The following is a 14,881-nucleotide window of genomic DNA, read 5'->3' on the forward strand; positions in this document are numbered from 1 at the left end:
TCCAGGCAAGTACTCATCTGAGATCACATCGGGAAAGTATTTTGACCTTCCTGTTCTGTGTATGTGTGTGTGTTGGGGTGGAGGGGGAGTGGCAGTAATTGCAGGGGACCTAAAATGGTAGAATTAGGTTATTTCAGAAAATGGGTAATAGGGTGGATATTTAAATATTTGATTCTAGTTTTTCTACTCAAATATTTATCCAAAGACCTTATTCTCTAATCCAGTATATGGAGGCCTATACATATGTTTATCTATACCTGATATGTGCATAAAAATTTTCAATGAGAGTATCCTTTGTGGAAACAGAGATTTATTACATGTTAATTATTGTCCTACATTTAAGACAATCACTTTGCTGAGTTCCATGTATATCATCAAGGAGCTACTTATTAATTCCATCTTCTTGGGGAAATAGCAAGTGTACCACACAACCCACAATGGTATCTCTGGTCTGAGGTTAGATGAGCTTACTGGAGAAGGGTCTCCACAGGAAGGAACTGGAGATGGCAGGAATATGCCAGAACAAATACCCAGATTGGAGACTCCATTAATCTTTGATAACTTTACCATTTGGATGACCTACATGTCCATTCCCAAAGAAATCTAGACTGTATTATTCCCCTGACAACATAATACATGCAAATATTCAGATTACATATTTGTAGAAATAACAGAGAAAATATTTTCACGATTGTCAGTGTTTATTGGACACTAAATATTTCTTTCTGTTTACTTACCTGACCAGGTAGCTCATGCAGCAGTCAACTCCACTGACCTTCTAGTCCTTTCATGAGACTTATATACCAATATTCTTATGAGGAAAGTATTGACACAAAGAGGAGTGAGAGTTACACAAACAAAGGAGGAAAAAGTTATCTGTTTTTCTTTCTTTTTTTTTTTTTAATGACTGGCCATACCACACACACAAAAAAATCTCTATAGCTCCTTAAGGTAAGGAGCTTTATCCCTCACATGCCTTCAGAATATTCTAGTAAGAAATGTCTTTTCTTGCATCAGGTCAGCCTTTCAATGCTTTTGGGATGCAATGTGATCCAATTGTAATTTCATTTAGCCAAAATGCAGGAACAGTGTATGTGTATCATAATGGGCTGTATCAGTGTCACAGGGCTATCATAAGACAATGCCACAGATGGAATTAAACAAAAATTTATTTGTTCTATTTCTAGATTCTTATATCAAGGTGCTTGCTGGAATGATTTCCTTTGAGGCCCACTCTTTGATATGTACATTGCCATCTTCTGTCTCCATGTTTCCATGACATTTTTATGGGCTTCTGTGTGTTTTTATTGCTGCTGTTTATAAGGAGAAAAAGTTCATTGGATTAGACTTCACACCAATTAACTGAGTTAACATTACTCATGCCTTTAAGAATCATATATTCAAACAGAGTCATAATCTGAGGCACTTTGTATCTAGAATATCAACACATGTGATTTGGGGAGGGGACACAATCAGCTGAAAACATAAACTAGTCTCCTGCTGAATACATACATACTCTTAGGAAAGGAAATAGTGAGTAAAGACACACACACACACACGTAACATTTTAATAGCTACCATCAGATTATATCACAGAAAGGCTGTTAAAGTTACATTATCACAAGGAATTTCTGGTTGTAGCTGCTTCTCTGCAGCCAGGATTCCCTAGGGGTTGGATTTAAGGAAATAAAATTGGTTAATATCTTGTACTTGTAGCAAATAAAATCACACTGTTTCATTTTTTTCCAGTTTTCCAAATGACAAGTTTGATTTACCTTTCAGTTCATTATCAGCCATTTAGATTTTTTCTTCCCTGAGCCATACTCAGATTTTGGGCCCTGTGATGTGCTTTCGTGCAACCTATAGTCTCCAAGCATTTGCCCCTGTGAGGAACCTGGTTTGACATGTAGGGGAAAATTAGGATCAGAACACTTTTGAGATCTGAGAAAACTGCTTTATTAGTATGACCACAATCCCAGAGAGATGATTCCCAAAGTCTGAGCCCTGAGCACTTTGGAACTTCTACTTTTATACAAAAGCAAGTTTGAGGTACATCAAGGCAACAGAGTTGGTGCAATACCATTGGATGGTGCAGTCTACATTCTTTACATGGATGCAAACTTGTGAACAATGTAGGAGACTCTTAGCTCATAGAGCTTAGGTACTTTTACTGCATTAAAACTAAAGGGGGATTGTTCTGTCCCCATTGCTGTATTTCCTGCTTCTGGTACTGTGATTACCTTTTACAGGTACTTATTAGCCACTGAACTCCTTTATGGTTAAATGTCAGAAAAAGAGCTGCTGTTAGAAAGCATAAAAAAACCACAGCCTGAGTTAAACTGCTGAGTTTCCATTTTCCTCTACCACAGACACCTCTTTCTGAAGACTTCTCTCACATGAAAGAAGGATAACCAATAGTCTTCAAGTCAAAGGACTTCCTGGGTTGTCTTCTCTAGGCTCTGTCTTTAAAATGGGGAAGGAATCATATTTCTCCAGATGGGCATCCTCTATATTAGGAACAACCCAGACTTTGAGGAGCTTTGAAGGAATTTTACACAGTTCTGTCCTGGACAGTTCTCAGTTGTGACACATGCTGTTGAGAAGCCATTTGGTATCTAGAAGCCTGTGTTTTCTCACCTCTACAATTGGATGCTTTTGGAGGACACGGGTGGATGATGGATTCACGAGTTCTCTTGATATATGTAGATTCTGTGCTTCCAAGCTGACAGAACAACTTGAAGATACTCTGAAGTTACTGCTTTACCATTATATGGCATTCCACAACAATTTTCTTTTCAGAAGATTATATCCTTGACACCATGGACACTCATGTCATTCACATACCCAAATACACTATATCACCTCTTCCTTGTTTGAAATCCAAATGCAAATTACGTGATGATTCATGGTACTGTCAAAATTATTTATTTTTATTTGGCCTTCTTTTACTCTATGTCTTCAATAATACAATTTTCTGCTACTTCCCCTTTTAGCCCATGTCCATCTTTATTTTGAAAACACAGGACTTGGTGGTCCTTTATATCCTTCTAAATCAGCCTGTTTCTATAATTGATAAACCCTGATTAAACTGACCTCATTTTTGATATCAAATATATTTTTGATGTGTAGAAAGGGGACATGATGAATTAGAGTTGTTTTTTTGCCCTTGTGTAAACTGAACCAGGATTCCCTGGATCCTGAAATGAGAGGCCCAAGATGACTCAGATGTATGAGAATGTTCTGTTCATATTATACTAAGTAATTCATTGGCCTGGAATATATATATCACAAATCCTGCTTTTCACTTTCCAAATTGGAAGAGAATAAGAAATGTTGTGTCTTGTGATCTGGTGAAGATGTTTTGGCTTTGCAATCAGACACAGCTCATCCTAAGTCCCAGCCCAGCTGCTTATTAGTTGTGGGGCTTTGTCCACTGAAGGAAACAGATATTACAAGCTGGCTATTAGGTCTAAGGCCAAATTGTCAAATTAAGTGTTTGCCTTTAATGTATTTAAACAATAGAGTCAAGGCTGTGGACAGATTACAAGGAATGTGTCCCGAAACCCCTGGGAACCCATGTTCTTTTTTTGCTGATATTTGCAATGGGAAAGAGCCTCTGACCAGCACCAAGTGGGAAAGCCTTTCCTTGTTAAAGCTCCCTGCTCTCACTCAGGGCATTGTCTCTACTGCTAGTTGAGCCTGAGGAGAAATATTAGCAAGGAACTGTAGCCCTCTACTCTAGCACATAAAAGGTTAGACCAGGTCCCTTACCTCTTTGATGTAAGGGCTTCCACAGATCACAAATTTGGAACTTGGCTGCTATGCTTCCATATGCTGGAGAGAAAAGATTTGAAGGTATCATTCCAAAAATACATATACTTCATTACTATAGTCATGTAAAGGTAATATTATGGATATATTGGGTTATGTTATTAAAAAATTTTTCAACTTTTTTTTTTTTGTGTGTGTGTGTGTGTATGTATTTGTGTGTTTGTGTGTTGCTGGGAATCGAACCCAGGGCTTTGTGTATACGTGACAAGCACTCTACCAACTGAAATATATATATATATATATTATTTTCATTTTTTAATGTGCATACTAGAAAATTTTAAATTACTCTTGCCTTATGTATTGTTTCATTGGACATTGTTGCTTTATTTATTTTTTATTAATTTGTTTTATTGACTTTATGGCTTTAGAGGGTTGCTTCCCAGCTGTCTGTCTCCCAAGAAGACCAAATAACAGAAAAATTAAATGAAAAGCTTTACAGTATTTGTCATTTTTTTCATTTACAAATAATATACAGGCGTATATAACCCATAAACTGAAATTACCTTATATACAAGGTTAAATGCAAATGTTCTGTAGTTGGGCTAGATCCCACTTCTGAGATCTTAAAATAGCAGCAGCCTGAGGCTCTGGGGTGCAATTCCCAGGTCTAAAATGAAAAAGAAAAAAGAAAAGAAAAGAAAACCTGTCATTCTGGCCTCATTCTTGCCCGGAGTGGATATCATCCCGTCACTCAAAAAGAAGGTTCACCGGCTCAGGCTGGGGAGCAGGAAACTGACTGAAGCTCCGACCAATCAGGAGTCTTGCTGAGCATTGTCCAATCCTGACCGCAGCCAGCGAGGAGGGGGCGGGCTTCTGCGCTTCCGCTACTGACCTTTCTGGAGTCCGCCATTCCTGCCATTCAGGTCCAGGTTTTGGTCCGGTACTTAGGATCCCTGGTTGTTCTGCGGCGCAGGTGCTGAAGGTCCCCAGGGAGCATGTCTGACTGCTGAGCACCAGGAAATGGTGAGTGTGCTGCGGTACCTGGAGCCTTGGCAGGGAGGCTGGGGAAGGAGCCTTCAGGCAGGACTGGCTGTGGCGGGAACCGGAGCTGGTAGAACCGGACTCCAGGCAGCTTCTGCAGTCCGCAGGCCTTAGCCCTCCTTGGGGGCATCACCTCTCAGTCCCACTGGCTAGCCAGATGGGGAACGTGTCAGTGGCAGAGACCCCCGCAGCCTCCCACCGGCTCCGGGCGTCCTCAGCCCCAGCTCAAGTCCTATGTGGCTGAGGAGCGCGGCGGCTCGCTGCAGCCCAGCGTCTGCCCCTGGGCTGTGGTGCTTGACACTTGTGACGAGCGTCAGAATCCTATCTCCAAATGCTGTTTTCCTCTAGGAGGAGAGCTGTGGTGTACAGGGTCCTTGATTATTCCTAAGCTAGGTACTTTTCAACTTTTGTTTTTGTTGTTTTGTTTTATTTTGGTACTGGAGGTTGAACAGAAGGGTGCTTTACCACTGAGCCAAATCTCTGGTAGCTTTTATATTTATTTTTTTAAATTTTGAGACAGATTGCAGCCAAGTTGCTGAGATTGGCCTTGTTATGGTTTGATGTATATCGATGTTCCTATTTGCAATCAAGTATATCATTTTTACACATGGATTCACCTATGGATTCTGTTTGTATTGTGATTCCATATATATATATATATATATATATATATATATATATATATATATATATATAATGTTTTATGTGGACATAATACCTTATTTTATTTATTTATTTCTTAATGTGCTGCTGAGGTTGGAACCCAGTGCTTCTCACATGCTAGGCAAGTGCTCTACTACTGAGCTACAACTCCAGCTCTATATTGTGATTCCTTGATTATTATAATAGTAAAGTTTTATAATATATATGTGTCAGGTGATGATGACTACTTCTTTTTTTCTTATAATTGAAAAGTTTCTTGGCTAAGTTTGCATATATTTAACTTTGTGGATGGATTTTGGGACTGTTTGTTTTGATTCTGTCTTTAATTAAAAGTAAAGCATGCTGATTTTTTTTTAATTTGATAGTTGTAGATGGACAGAATGCCTTTATTTTATTTGTTCATTTTTATGGGGTGCTGAGGATCGAACCCAGTGTCTGATGCATGCTAAGCAAGCACTCTACCACTGAGCTACAGCCCCAGCCCAGCATGCTTTTTTTAAAAAAGAAATTAGTGCATTATAGTTATACATAATATTTAGGTTCATTTTGGTATAATTATACAAGCATGAAATGTAATTTGTTCCTCTTCAGTACCCAGTACTTCCCTTTTCCCTCTCCTGTCTTCCCCTGTTTTCAGTTTATTTGTAGAGTTTTTAAAATTACTGCTTTATAGATGCACATAAATGTAAAATTGACTTTGATATATTCACATATGTACATAGAAATTTTGATGGGAAAATATTGTAAGTTAATTTTGGAAAAATTATCATCTTTGTAGTGATGAGTTTTATCATCTACACATGGGGTGTGTAGTTGAGTCTTTTATGTACTTCTGATGATTCAATTTTTTTCATAAGTTGTATACACTTTCTTTTTAAACCTGTTTACTTGGGAATCACCACATGCATATGGAGCCTATGTAAAACCTAAACATGGTGTGTTATACTATTTTTTTTTTAAATGGATGCACTGTGACAAAAATGTGACTTGCCCCTATTGACCACTTTCCCCACAGTTTATTACTCATCACTTCCATTCTTTTGAACCATCACTCTAGGTTTCAAGTGTTTGAATGTGTACTGTTTTCCTACATGCTATCATGGTCAGATGTACTATGATTTCAGTATGTTTCTGTAGGGGAGTATTACGTATCTTTATTAGCAAAAGAGTTTCCACCAATAGATAATAATTCTAAAGAAGTTTAGGGGAATAAATTTGTTTCATATCTTCATCAATACTAATTTTGTCTAGGATGGGATTTCATTTTACATTTCTCTAATTTCTAAAAATGTTGAATTTTTTATGTTTACTGAATACTTAGATGTCTCCTGTATAAATTGGCAGTTTGTTTCTTGCCTGCATTTCCTTTGTGATTTCTGGTTTAAAAAGATAAGAAAATAGATTGAAAGAGGCAGCTGGAGTTTGATTTCAGGAACAAAAAAAATGAATTTACTTTTAATTATTAAAAATTTTTATTTCCATTTTTTCCTTCTCTTGTGTATGTATTGTAGGTTTCTTGTCTTTATTTTTGGAGGTTATTTCAGATGGAACTTTAGGGCTTTTCTTTGGAAATTCTAACAAGAAATAGAAATAAGGCAAATCTCTCTTTCCTATGACTGCAGAAAAATGAATATATTTTCTCAAAAACACCTGGTAAGTAAATTTTTGAATGACACAGTCACTAAAACATCCACTCTTCTTCCTTGAAGGTTTTTTTTTTTTTTTTCTTGAATGTTTTTGACAGTGAGTCATGTATCCTATTACCTTGATTTTGGAGTTTAATACAAATCATATGGGATAAGATTTGGCCAATCCTAGAAATATTCAGACATGATTTTATTTTTAGAAATAGTTACATTTTTTCCCCAATATCTTATAAGCCCTTTAGATTATTTTCTTCCTTTTGTCTTACTCAGACTCTGGGACTTCAGTGTGCTTTCTTGTACCCTGTAATCTCTAAGCATTTGTCCCCATCAGGAGTCTGGGTTGATAGGTCTTGTTTCTCCAAAGTTCCTTTAACATGAAGGAAGATAATACAGTTGTGTCGCTCCTGGGACATTTTCTCTAGGCACTCTCTTCTAAATGGGGGAGGAAATAATATTTATCTGGACTAACTTCCCCTATATCAGGAGCAAACTAGTCTTTGTGGAGCTTTGAAGGCATTTCATGTAGTTCTGTTTCTGGGTAGTTCTCTATGTGCTGCTGAGTTGCCATTAGATGTCCAGAAACTTATGTTCTCTCATGTCTACAATGGGAATAATTTTAGAAGACACACATGGATTATGCGCTTCATGAAGCCTACTAATACATGTGTATGCCGTGGCCCATAGATGACAAAGCACCTGGAAGACACTGCAGATACTAACAGTTTAACCATCATCTGCCAGTCACATGGATTTTCTTTCAAAAGATTGTTGTAACCTTTTCATTATAGGCCCCCATGTCATCCACATGACCAAATATAAAATGTTGAGTCCTCCTCATCTGAATTCTAGATTCCATTTCTCATGTGATTCAAGGTGGTGCAACTAATTGCATGTTTCTCCTTGCCCTCCATTTGCTCTATGTCCTCCATAAAAGATTTTTATGCTTAGAGGCATAAAATAATATATATATGTATATATATATACATACACACACACACTATGTATAGAATATGTGTGTATATACTATGAATTATATGTGTATATTATATATACTAGTATACATACATATATAATACATAATAATACACACAAACACATACACACACACACAGAAATCCTGCTGTTTTGAATATGTTCACCTATGTTTAGAAAATGACAGAAACCTGGATCATTTTCTGATTTTAAAGGAGGACTGAGATTATGTCTGAACTGGAATTTTTCTGGGTCCTGCAATGGGAGCCCCATGACAAATTAGCTATGAGAATGTTTGTCATAAAATATATTTGTGTATATAATAGCATAGATGTCATATAATGCTAGAAGTGAGGGATACAGTTCCATACCAATATTTCTTCTCAGATGCAAAAAACAGTAGAGACACTGTCCTGAGTGAGAGTAGGGAACTTTAACAAGAAAGTTTCTAGAAGTAGACTTTTTCCACCAAATTCTGGCCATGGTCTTTTCCACTCCAGATATCAGGGCTGGAGATATAACTCAGTTGGTAGGGTGCTTGCCTTACATGCACAAGGCCCTGGGTTCAATCCCTAGCACCACACACACATACACAAAAAGACTTAAGATATCAGACAGGGCTGGCGTTGAGACTCAGTGGTAGAGTGCTTGCCTAGCACACACGAGGTATTGGGTTCGATCCTCAGCACCACATAAATGTAAAATAAAGGTATTGTGTCAACCTAAAACTAAAAAAATAAATATTAAAAAAGATATCAGACAGTAAGCAAAAAAATAAACACACCCACATATATATAAATAATATATTTAATATGTAGTGTAAATATATTGTAAAAGATATAGATTGATAGATATATTACATTATATACGCACACACACATTACATTTTATATACACACACACACATATACACACACATAGAAATCTTGTTTTTTTTAATATATAACACTAACCAAGTCCTAAAATTAAAAAAAATAAGTTATATGAGTTATGTAATGTGGTGGAAGTATTTGGGCTTTCAAATTAAATATAATTCATTTCTATTTGTAATTTATTTTGGGGTACCACCGAATGAACCCAGCGGCACTCGGATATATCATCAACCCTTTTTTGTATTTTATTTAATGACGGGGTCTCAATTAAGTTGTTTAGGGCCTCATTACATTTCTAAGGCTTACTTTGAACTTGTGTTTTTCCTGCCTCAGCTTTGGAGGAAAAAAGTCTACTTCTAGAAACTGAAGTTTCAAGCATATGCCACCACATCTGGTGATACTTACTTATTAATTGAAGGGGCTTTGGTCATTGGAGGAAAAAAAATGTCACAGACTGGCCATTAGGTCTAATGTAGCTGGACACAATACTTTTTTTTTAAATTTATTTTTTTAATTTAATTTTTTTATTTTTATATGGTGCTGAGGATTGAACCCAGGGTCGCATGTGCTAGGCGAGTGCTCCACGACTGAGCCACAGCTCCAGCCCCAAGGAGTTTACCTTTAATGCATTTAAATAATAGACTCAAGGCTGTGGATAGATCTGAAGACATGGGCCCCACCTTCTGGAACTTCACCTTTTGCTTGCTATCTGATTATCTGGAATGGAAGGGACCATGGCCAGCATTTGGTGAGAAAAAAAATCTACTTTTGGAAATATTCTGGTTAAAGTTTTCTGCTGTCACCCAGGGCAGTGTCTCTTCTATTTTTTTTTTTTTTTTTAGACTTGAGGAGAAATATTGTTGAGGAATTGAATCCCTCACCTGTAGCATAAAAAGGAGCAGTAAGGAGCTTCGTCTCCTTGAGGTCCGAAGAACTATAGCTCTGAAATCTGAAATATGGTTCTGAGAACTGAGATATTCTGGAGGCTTGACATATCAGTTTTGAGGGTGCAGTCCCCAAAATACATATATTTCTTTAGTAATATTTTATTGGTTACATAACTGTAATATTCCCATAATGAATATATTGGGTTGTGTTATTAAAATTAATTTCTACTATTTATTTATTATTTTTAAAAGTTGTCGATGGACCTTTATTTTATTTGTTATTTATATGCAGTGCTGAGAATTGAACTCAGTGCTGGTAAGTGCTCTACCACCGAGCCACAACTCTAGTCCTACTATTTATTTTTTTATGTGAATATTAGAAAAATTTTGATTAGGCTTGTGACTCACATATTCTTATCATTGGGAAGTGCTGCCTTATGGGATTGCTTCCCAGTTCAATGTTCAGTCTGTTTCCTCAGAAGAGGAGAGAGCAGGAAAGTTAAATGAAATTTTACAGTATTGTCATTTTATTATTTACATTTATAAATAATATACAGGCATATATACCCACAGATTGAAACGGCCTTCTGTAAAAGGTTAAATGCAGATGCCCTCTTGACTGGGCTGGGTCCCACTACTACAAGGAAACCTTGCCTTAAGTCAGCTGCATCCTGAGGCTCTGGATTTCAATTCCCAGTACCTTAAAAAAAAAAAGAAAACAGAACTGCAGCCAAGAACCTGTCATTCTGACCTCATTCTTTTCAGCATATGGTGTCACCTCCTGTAACTCAAACATAAGACTCACTATGCTCAGCCTGAGAGGGTGAAGATATAAGCCCTGTCCACTTAGGAGTCCTTAGGTCAAATCAAGCACATGGCCAATGACTAGGAGCAGGCTTTGACCACCTGGTGTGGCTTTTGTCTCTTGAGCCTGCCAGCATTGTTATTCATCTCTAGGCTTCCTTTTTATGTTCCTCTTTCATGTTTGCTCTGCTGTGCAGGTACTGAAAGATCTACTGAGAGAACACTGGGCACCTCAAAAACCATTAAGTGGTGAGTGTGCAGTGGCTTCCTGAGACAGGGGGCATGGCTACTTGAAATTGGCTGGATTATAGTGGGAACTGATGATTGTGGACTGGAATTCCTTTGGTAGTTTCTTGAATCTGCAGGCCTGGGTCCTCCCTGGGCCAGGTTAGCCCTGAGTCCTTACTGGCCAGTCAAGTGGGGCATGTATCAGCAATGAGGAACCTGAGAGTCCTGTCTTATTCCTGCAGAGAAATCCTATCTGAAGGTGCAGCATTCCAGCATCTTCCCAGAATGTGTATTGAATTGAATTGAGCAGTGGGATGATCGTCAGTCACAGCTCCATGTGTGTCTTCTTGCATGAGGGGGGCTGTGGTTCTGCAGGAGTCTCAGTTCTTCCTTCCTCTTGAGCTTTCTGTTCTTTCTTTTTTTGTAAGGGTAGGGGTACTGTGGATTAAACCCAGAGGTCCTATATCGCTGAGCTATATCCTTTTTACTTTTCATTATTATTATTTTTATTTTGAGACAGATGCTGAGTCTGGCCTTGAACTTGTTCTTCAGTTTCCTGAGTTTCTGGAATTACAGGTGTGTGCCATCTTGCCTGGATTCCTCTGAATATTCTAATTTTATGGGAAGCAAAGTATCAAATCCAGAACCCTGTGTCCCAGCCTAAACCTCTGTACATCTGTCAGTACATTCCTAAACTGCCAGCTTCCTGTCCATATTCTCAATTACAGTGTTCCTTTCTCCACAGTACTGTCAATTATTTTTTCCCCATGCTACATTTCAAATGGGTACAGTATTTTTTAATTGTTTTACCAAGAACTGGATGGACCTTTTTAAGGGATTTTTTTTTTTCCTGGCTGTGAACCTCGAAATTTTAGGTAGACTGTGGGCAAGTGAGCAAGACCTGTCTCAAAATATTTAAACAAGGGCTGGGGATATAGCTCATATTTAACATGCTTTTGTGTTAAATCCCCAGTACCACAGAAAAATAAAAAGCAAAAGATTTGTTTTCTGTTTATGAGCATTTCACATAAGAGAAAAGTAGAGAAGAATCACTTGACCTTTATAAAAATGTGCGTATGTGTATCCTATCTTTGTCTCTCCCAGGCCAGAAACCTTGACAGGATGTCTTTGGGCTGAGAGTCCCCTTATGGAATTTATGTCTGTGATATTTTCCTGGTCCTGTGTTTCAGATCTACCTGACATGAGGATCCCATACCTGGTACAACTGAGGTCTCTTGGAGTGACTAGTGAATGTCAGTTCTTGGGTCCTATCTTGTTAAACAAGAGTCTAAGTTTAGGAAGTACAGTTTATTAAGGAAGTAGCTGAGTGGCCTCCTGCTGAAAGGAGTCTCCTGAATTTCCTGTTGTGTCCTTAATCCAAAAGGCACTTCAGTTGTTTCCTTATCTTGGCTTCTATGAATACTGCTATAATGAATATGACAATGTAGCCATTTTTTTAACATACTGATTCCAATTCCATTGGAAATAGTATGTTAGCTTTTAAAGAACTCTCATGCTACTTTTAAAAAAAAATGACTGTTATTGAATTTATATTCTAGCCCAGTGTGAAAGTGTTTCTTTCTTCCGTATCCATATAATTGGAGTACTAGTTGTCCTTCAACTCTTTGATAGTAGCCATTCTAATAGCTGTGCTCAGGATGCAGAAGTTCTCATACTTGGCTGGTGACTAAATTCCTGATGCAAGTTTGTTAGACTCTAGGCTGCTATGTACTCACTGGAAGAAGGTGATGTAAACCTATTCTAGAAAGAAACAGATCTCTGATTTTTAGCCCTTTTTCTTTACTCCTGGTGGGGATTGTAGCCCATAGAAATACTCATACATCAATGTGAAGCCCCTCCTTTGTTATCTAGGGAGATTTGCACATGCACAGTTGCCATTGCTCCAAAAATTTGGAGGTTTAGGATGTAGTGCATTGAATGGAAAAAGTTAAAGTTTTTAACTTTAACTCTCAGTGCAAGAGCAAATTCCTATATGAACAATTGGTTAGGTCTGGAGTTAATATTGAAGTGAGATGGGAGAGAGGGCTCAGGCAGTGCTGAACTCCCATGTGGGTTGCCAGTGGTGGACTGTGTTTTCCCTATTAACTCTTTGGTACTGGCAGGATAAAGGCTCAACTGTTAGCAATAGCATTTTGCTGGCAAATTCATTTCAGGGATGAACTGGGGACCCTTGAGATTTCAGTCCTCCTCTGCTCTGGTCCCAGGGAATGTAGCCCATTCATTGATCTTGCATAGCCATGGAAAGACACCATTTTCCTTTCCTCTGGTCTTGATACATGTATATATGTAGTCCTTTCCTCTCTATGCACCAGATAAACTAAGATTCAACCTATAAGAAATCTAGCATTAAATGTGCTATATTTATCATCCCAATCAGTTTTCCTCTACTCAGAGTGACAGAGGATTTAATGTCCAAATTGTATGGCACATTTCTTAAGGCAGGACTAGTGTCCACGTGTCCATCAACTTTTTCTACTCATCTGATGGTAGATATTTTCTCAGTTGTCCAATGTACACAAGTCTCTCAATTTATTTATGCCTTTATTTGAGAGTGACTTAAAACAGGAGTAAGTGTTTATTTGGTGTATCCATGAATGGAGGGAGAGTCAGGAGCCTCCTTTTCTGCTATATTTTGAAAATCATCCCTCTTAACATCTGCTTTTTTGGGGGGGCTGGGGTATAATTCTAGTACCAAATGTAATCTGCACCCAAATCCTACCCATGATCTGTGCCTCCGGTTCTAACATCTGTATTTATGTTGGGTTGTATCATTCACTCATATCAAATACTTTTCGTCATATGGTTGCATTTGTACAGACTCTTTTATTGCACTTAACAGTAACAATGATTTGTATATACATATGAGTTTATGAAATTTTCTGCATTATAATTTCTTGGTCTTCAAGTTATTGCAATATTAGAGTTTTATAATGTACATTAGCGTCAGGTAATGAGAGCTGCTGCTTTTTCTCTTATGTTCAGAGTTCAGGGCTAATTTCATATATATTTAACCTTCCAGCAGAATTTTAGAACTTTTTGATTTGGTCTCTTATTCAATTTAAAGTAAAGCATGTTGAAATTTTTATGAGGTATTATAGAATAACCTGGGGGAAGTGGTCATCTTTATAATGACAGGTTTTGTCATCTACACATGGGGTGTAATTGAGCCTTTTCTGTGCTTCTATGTATTTTTATTTTCTCAAATTCTAAAGATTTTCTTTTAAAATATGCTTACCTTATAAGTAACATATAACATATAAAATGTCACTTATAACCTTATAAATGACATATAACATTCATGTGACACATATAAAAAATTACATGGTGCTTTATACTATTGTTTTCCACTAGATTTAATATGAAAAAAATGTGTCTTCTTCTATAAACCATTATTTCCCACAGTTTATTATTTATCAATTTATAAATGTTCATTCTCTTTAATCCAGAAATACTGCTGTATTCTTATATATACATGTGCTATAGTTTTAGTCTATTTCTGGTGTGGATATATCAGATATCTTCAATAGAAAAACAGTTTGCACACATGGATAGCAACAGCTCAAACTCCATCTTCCCTTCATGATTATTCATTTATACCATATGTTCATCCATAATCTTTAATTTGGGGTATATCATTTTATTTTATTTTACATTACCTAGTTTCTATTGATGTTGGGTTTTTTATGATTATTTAACATTTAGATATCTCATGTAAATTGGCTATTCATTTTCTTTTTTTTTATTGGTTGTTCAAAACATTACAAAGCTCTTGACATATCATATTTCATACATTTGATTCAAGTGGGTTTTGAACTCCCAATTTTATCCCAAATACAGATTGCAGAATCACGTCGGTTACACATCTACTCTTGCATGCATTTTCTTTGCAATCTTTTTTTTTTTCCCACTGATAGTATTTTTTCCCACTGATAGTTGGATCATATGTGAGGAAAATTAGTTACTTTTGCTCTTTCAC

At 37.1% G+C, this 14,881-nt stretch overlaps 1 protein-coding gene and 1 long non-coding RNA gene across 10 annotated transcripts in view; one reads left to right on the forward strand and one right to left on the reverse strand.

Moving 5' to 3' along the window:
• Positions 1-1,775: 1,775 nt before the first annotated feature.
• Positions 1,776-4,667, reverse strand: LOC131424930 (uncharacterized). Its single transcript, XR_009228587.1, has 3 exons — positions 4,335-4,667; positions 3,772-3,834; positions 1,776-1,894 (listed from the first exon to the last, which is right to left on the reverse strand). It is a non-coding gene; the product is annotated as an uncharacterized LOC131424930 (long non-coding RNA).
• The window catches only part of LOC124106418 (zinc finger protein OZF), a 76,591-nt gene continuing 66,367 nt past the window's right edge, over positions 4,658-14,881 (forward strand). For 2 of the 9 annotated variants that reach the window (XR_009228586.1, XM_058585458.1), the window contains exons 1-4: positions 4,659-4,794; positions 6,987-7,128; positions 10,854-10,905; positions 11,405-11,460. Coding sequence is in view for 3 of the 9 variants with exons in the window: in XM_058585458.1 (XP_058441441.1) it covers positions 7,102-7,128; positions 10,854-10,905; positions 11,405-11,460 (135 nt within the window). In the remaining 6 variants the exon portion in view is untranslated. Of the gene's footprint in view, positions 4,795-6,986; positions 7,129-10,853; positions 10,906-11,404; positions 11,461-14,881 lie in introns of those variants that run through there. The other 7 variants (XM_046464019.2, XM_046464018.2, XM_058585459.1 and 4 more) reach the window with 6 other exon arrangements.

Source organism: Marmota monax, unplaced genomic scaffold (genome assembly GCF_021218885.2).
Source record: "Marmota monax isolate L192 unplaced genomic scaffold, Marmota_monax_Labrador192_F-V1.1 WCK01_AAM20220418_F8-fsc00682, whole genome shotgun sequence".
NCBI lineage: Eukaryota > Metazoa > Chordata > Mammalia > Rodentia > Sciuridae > Marmota > Marmota monax.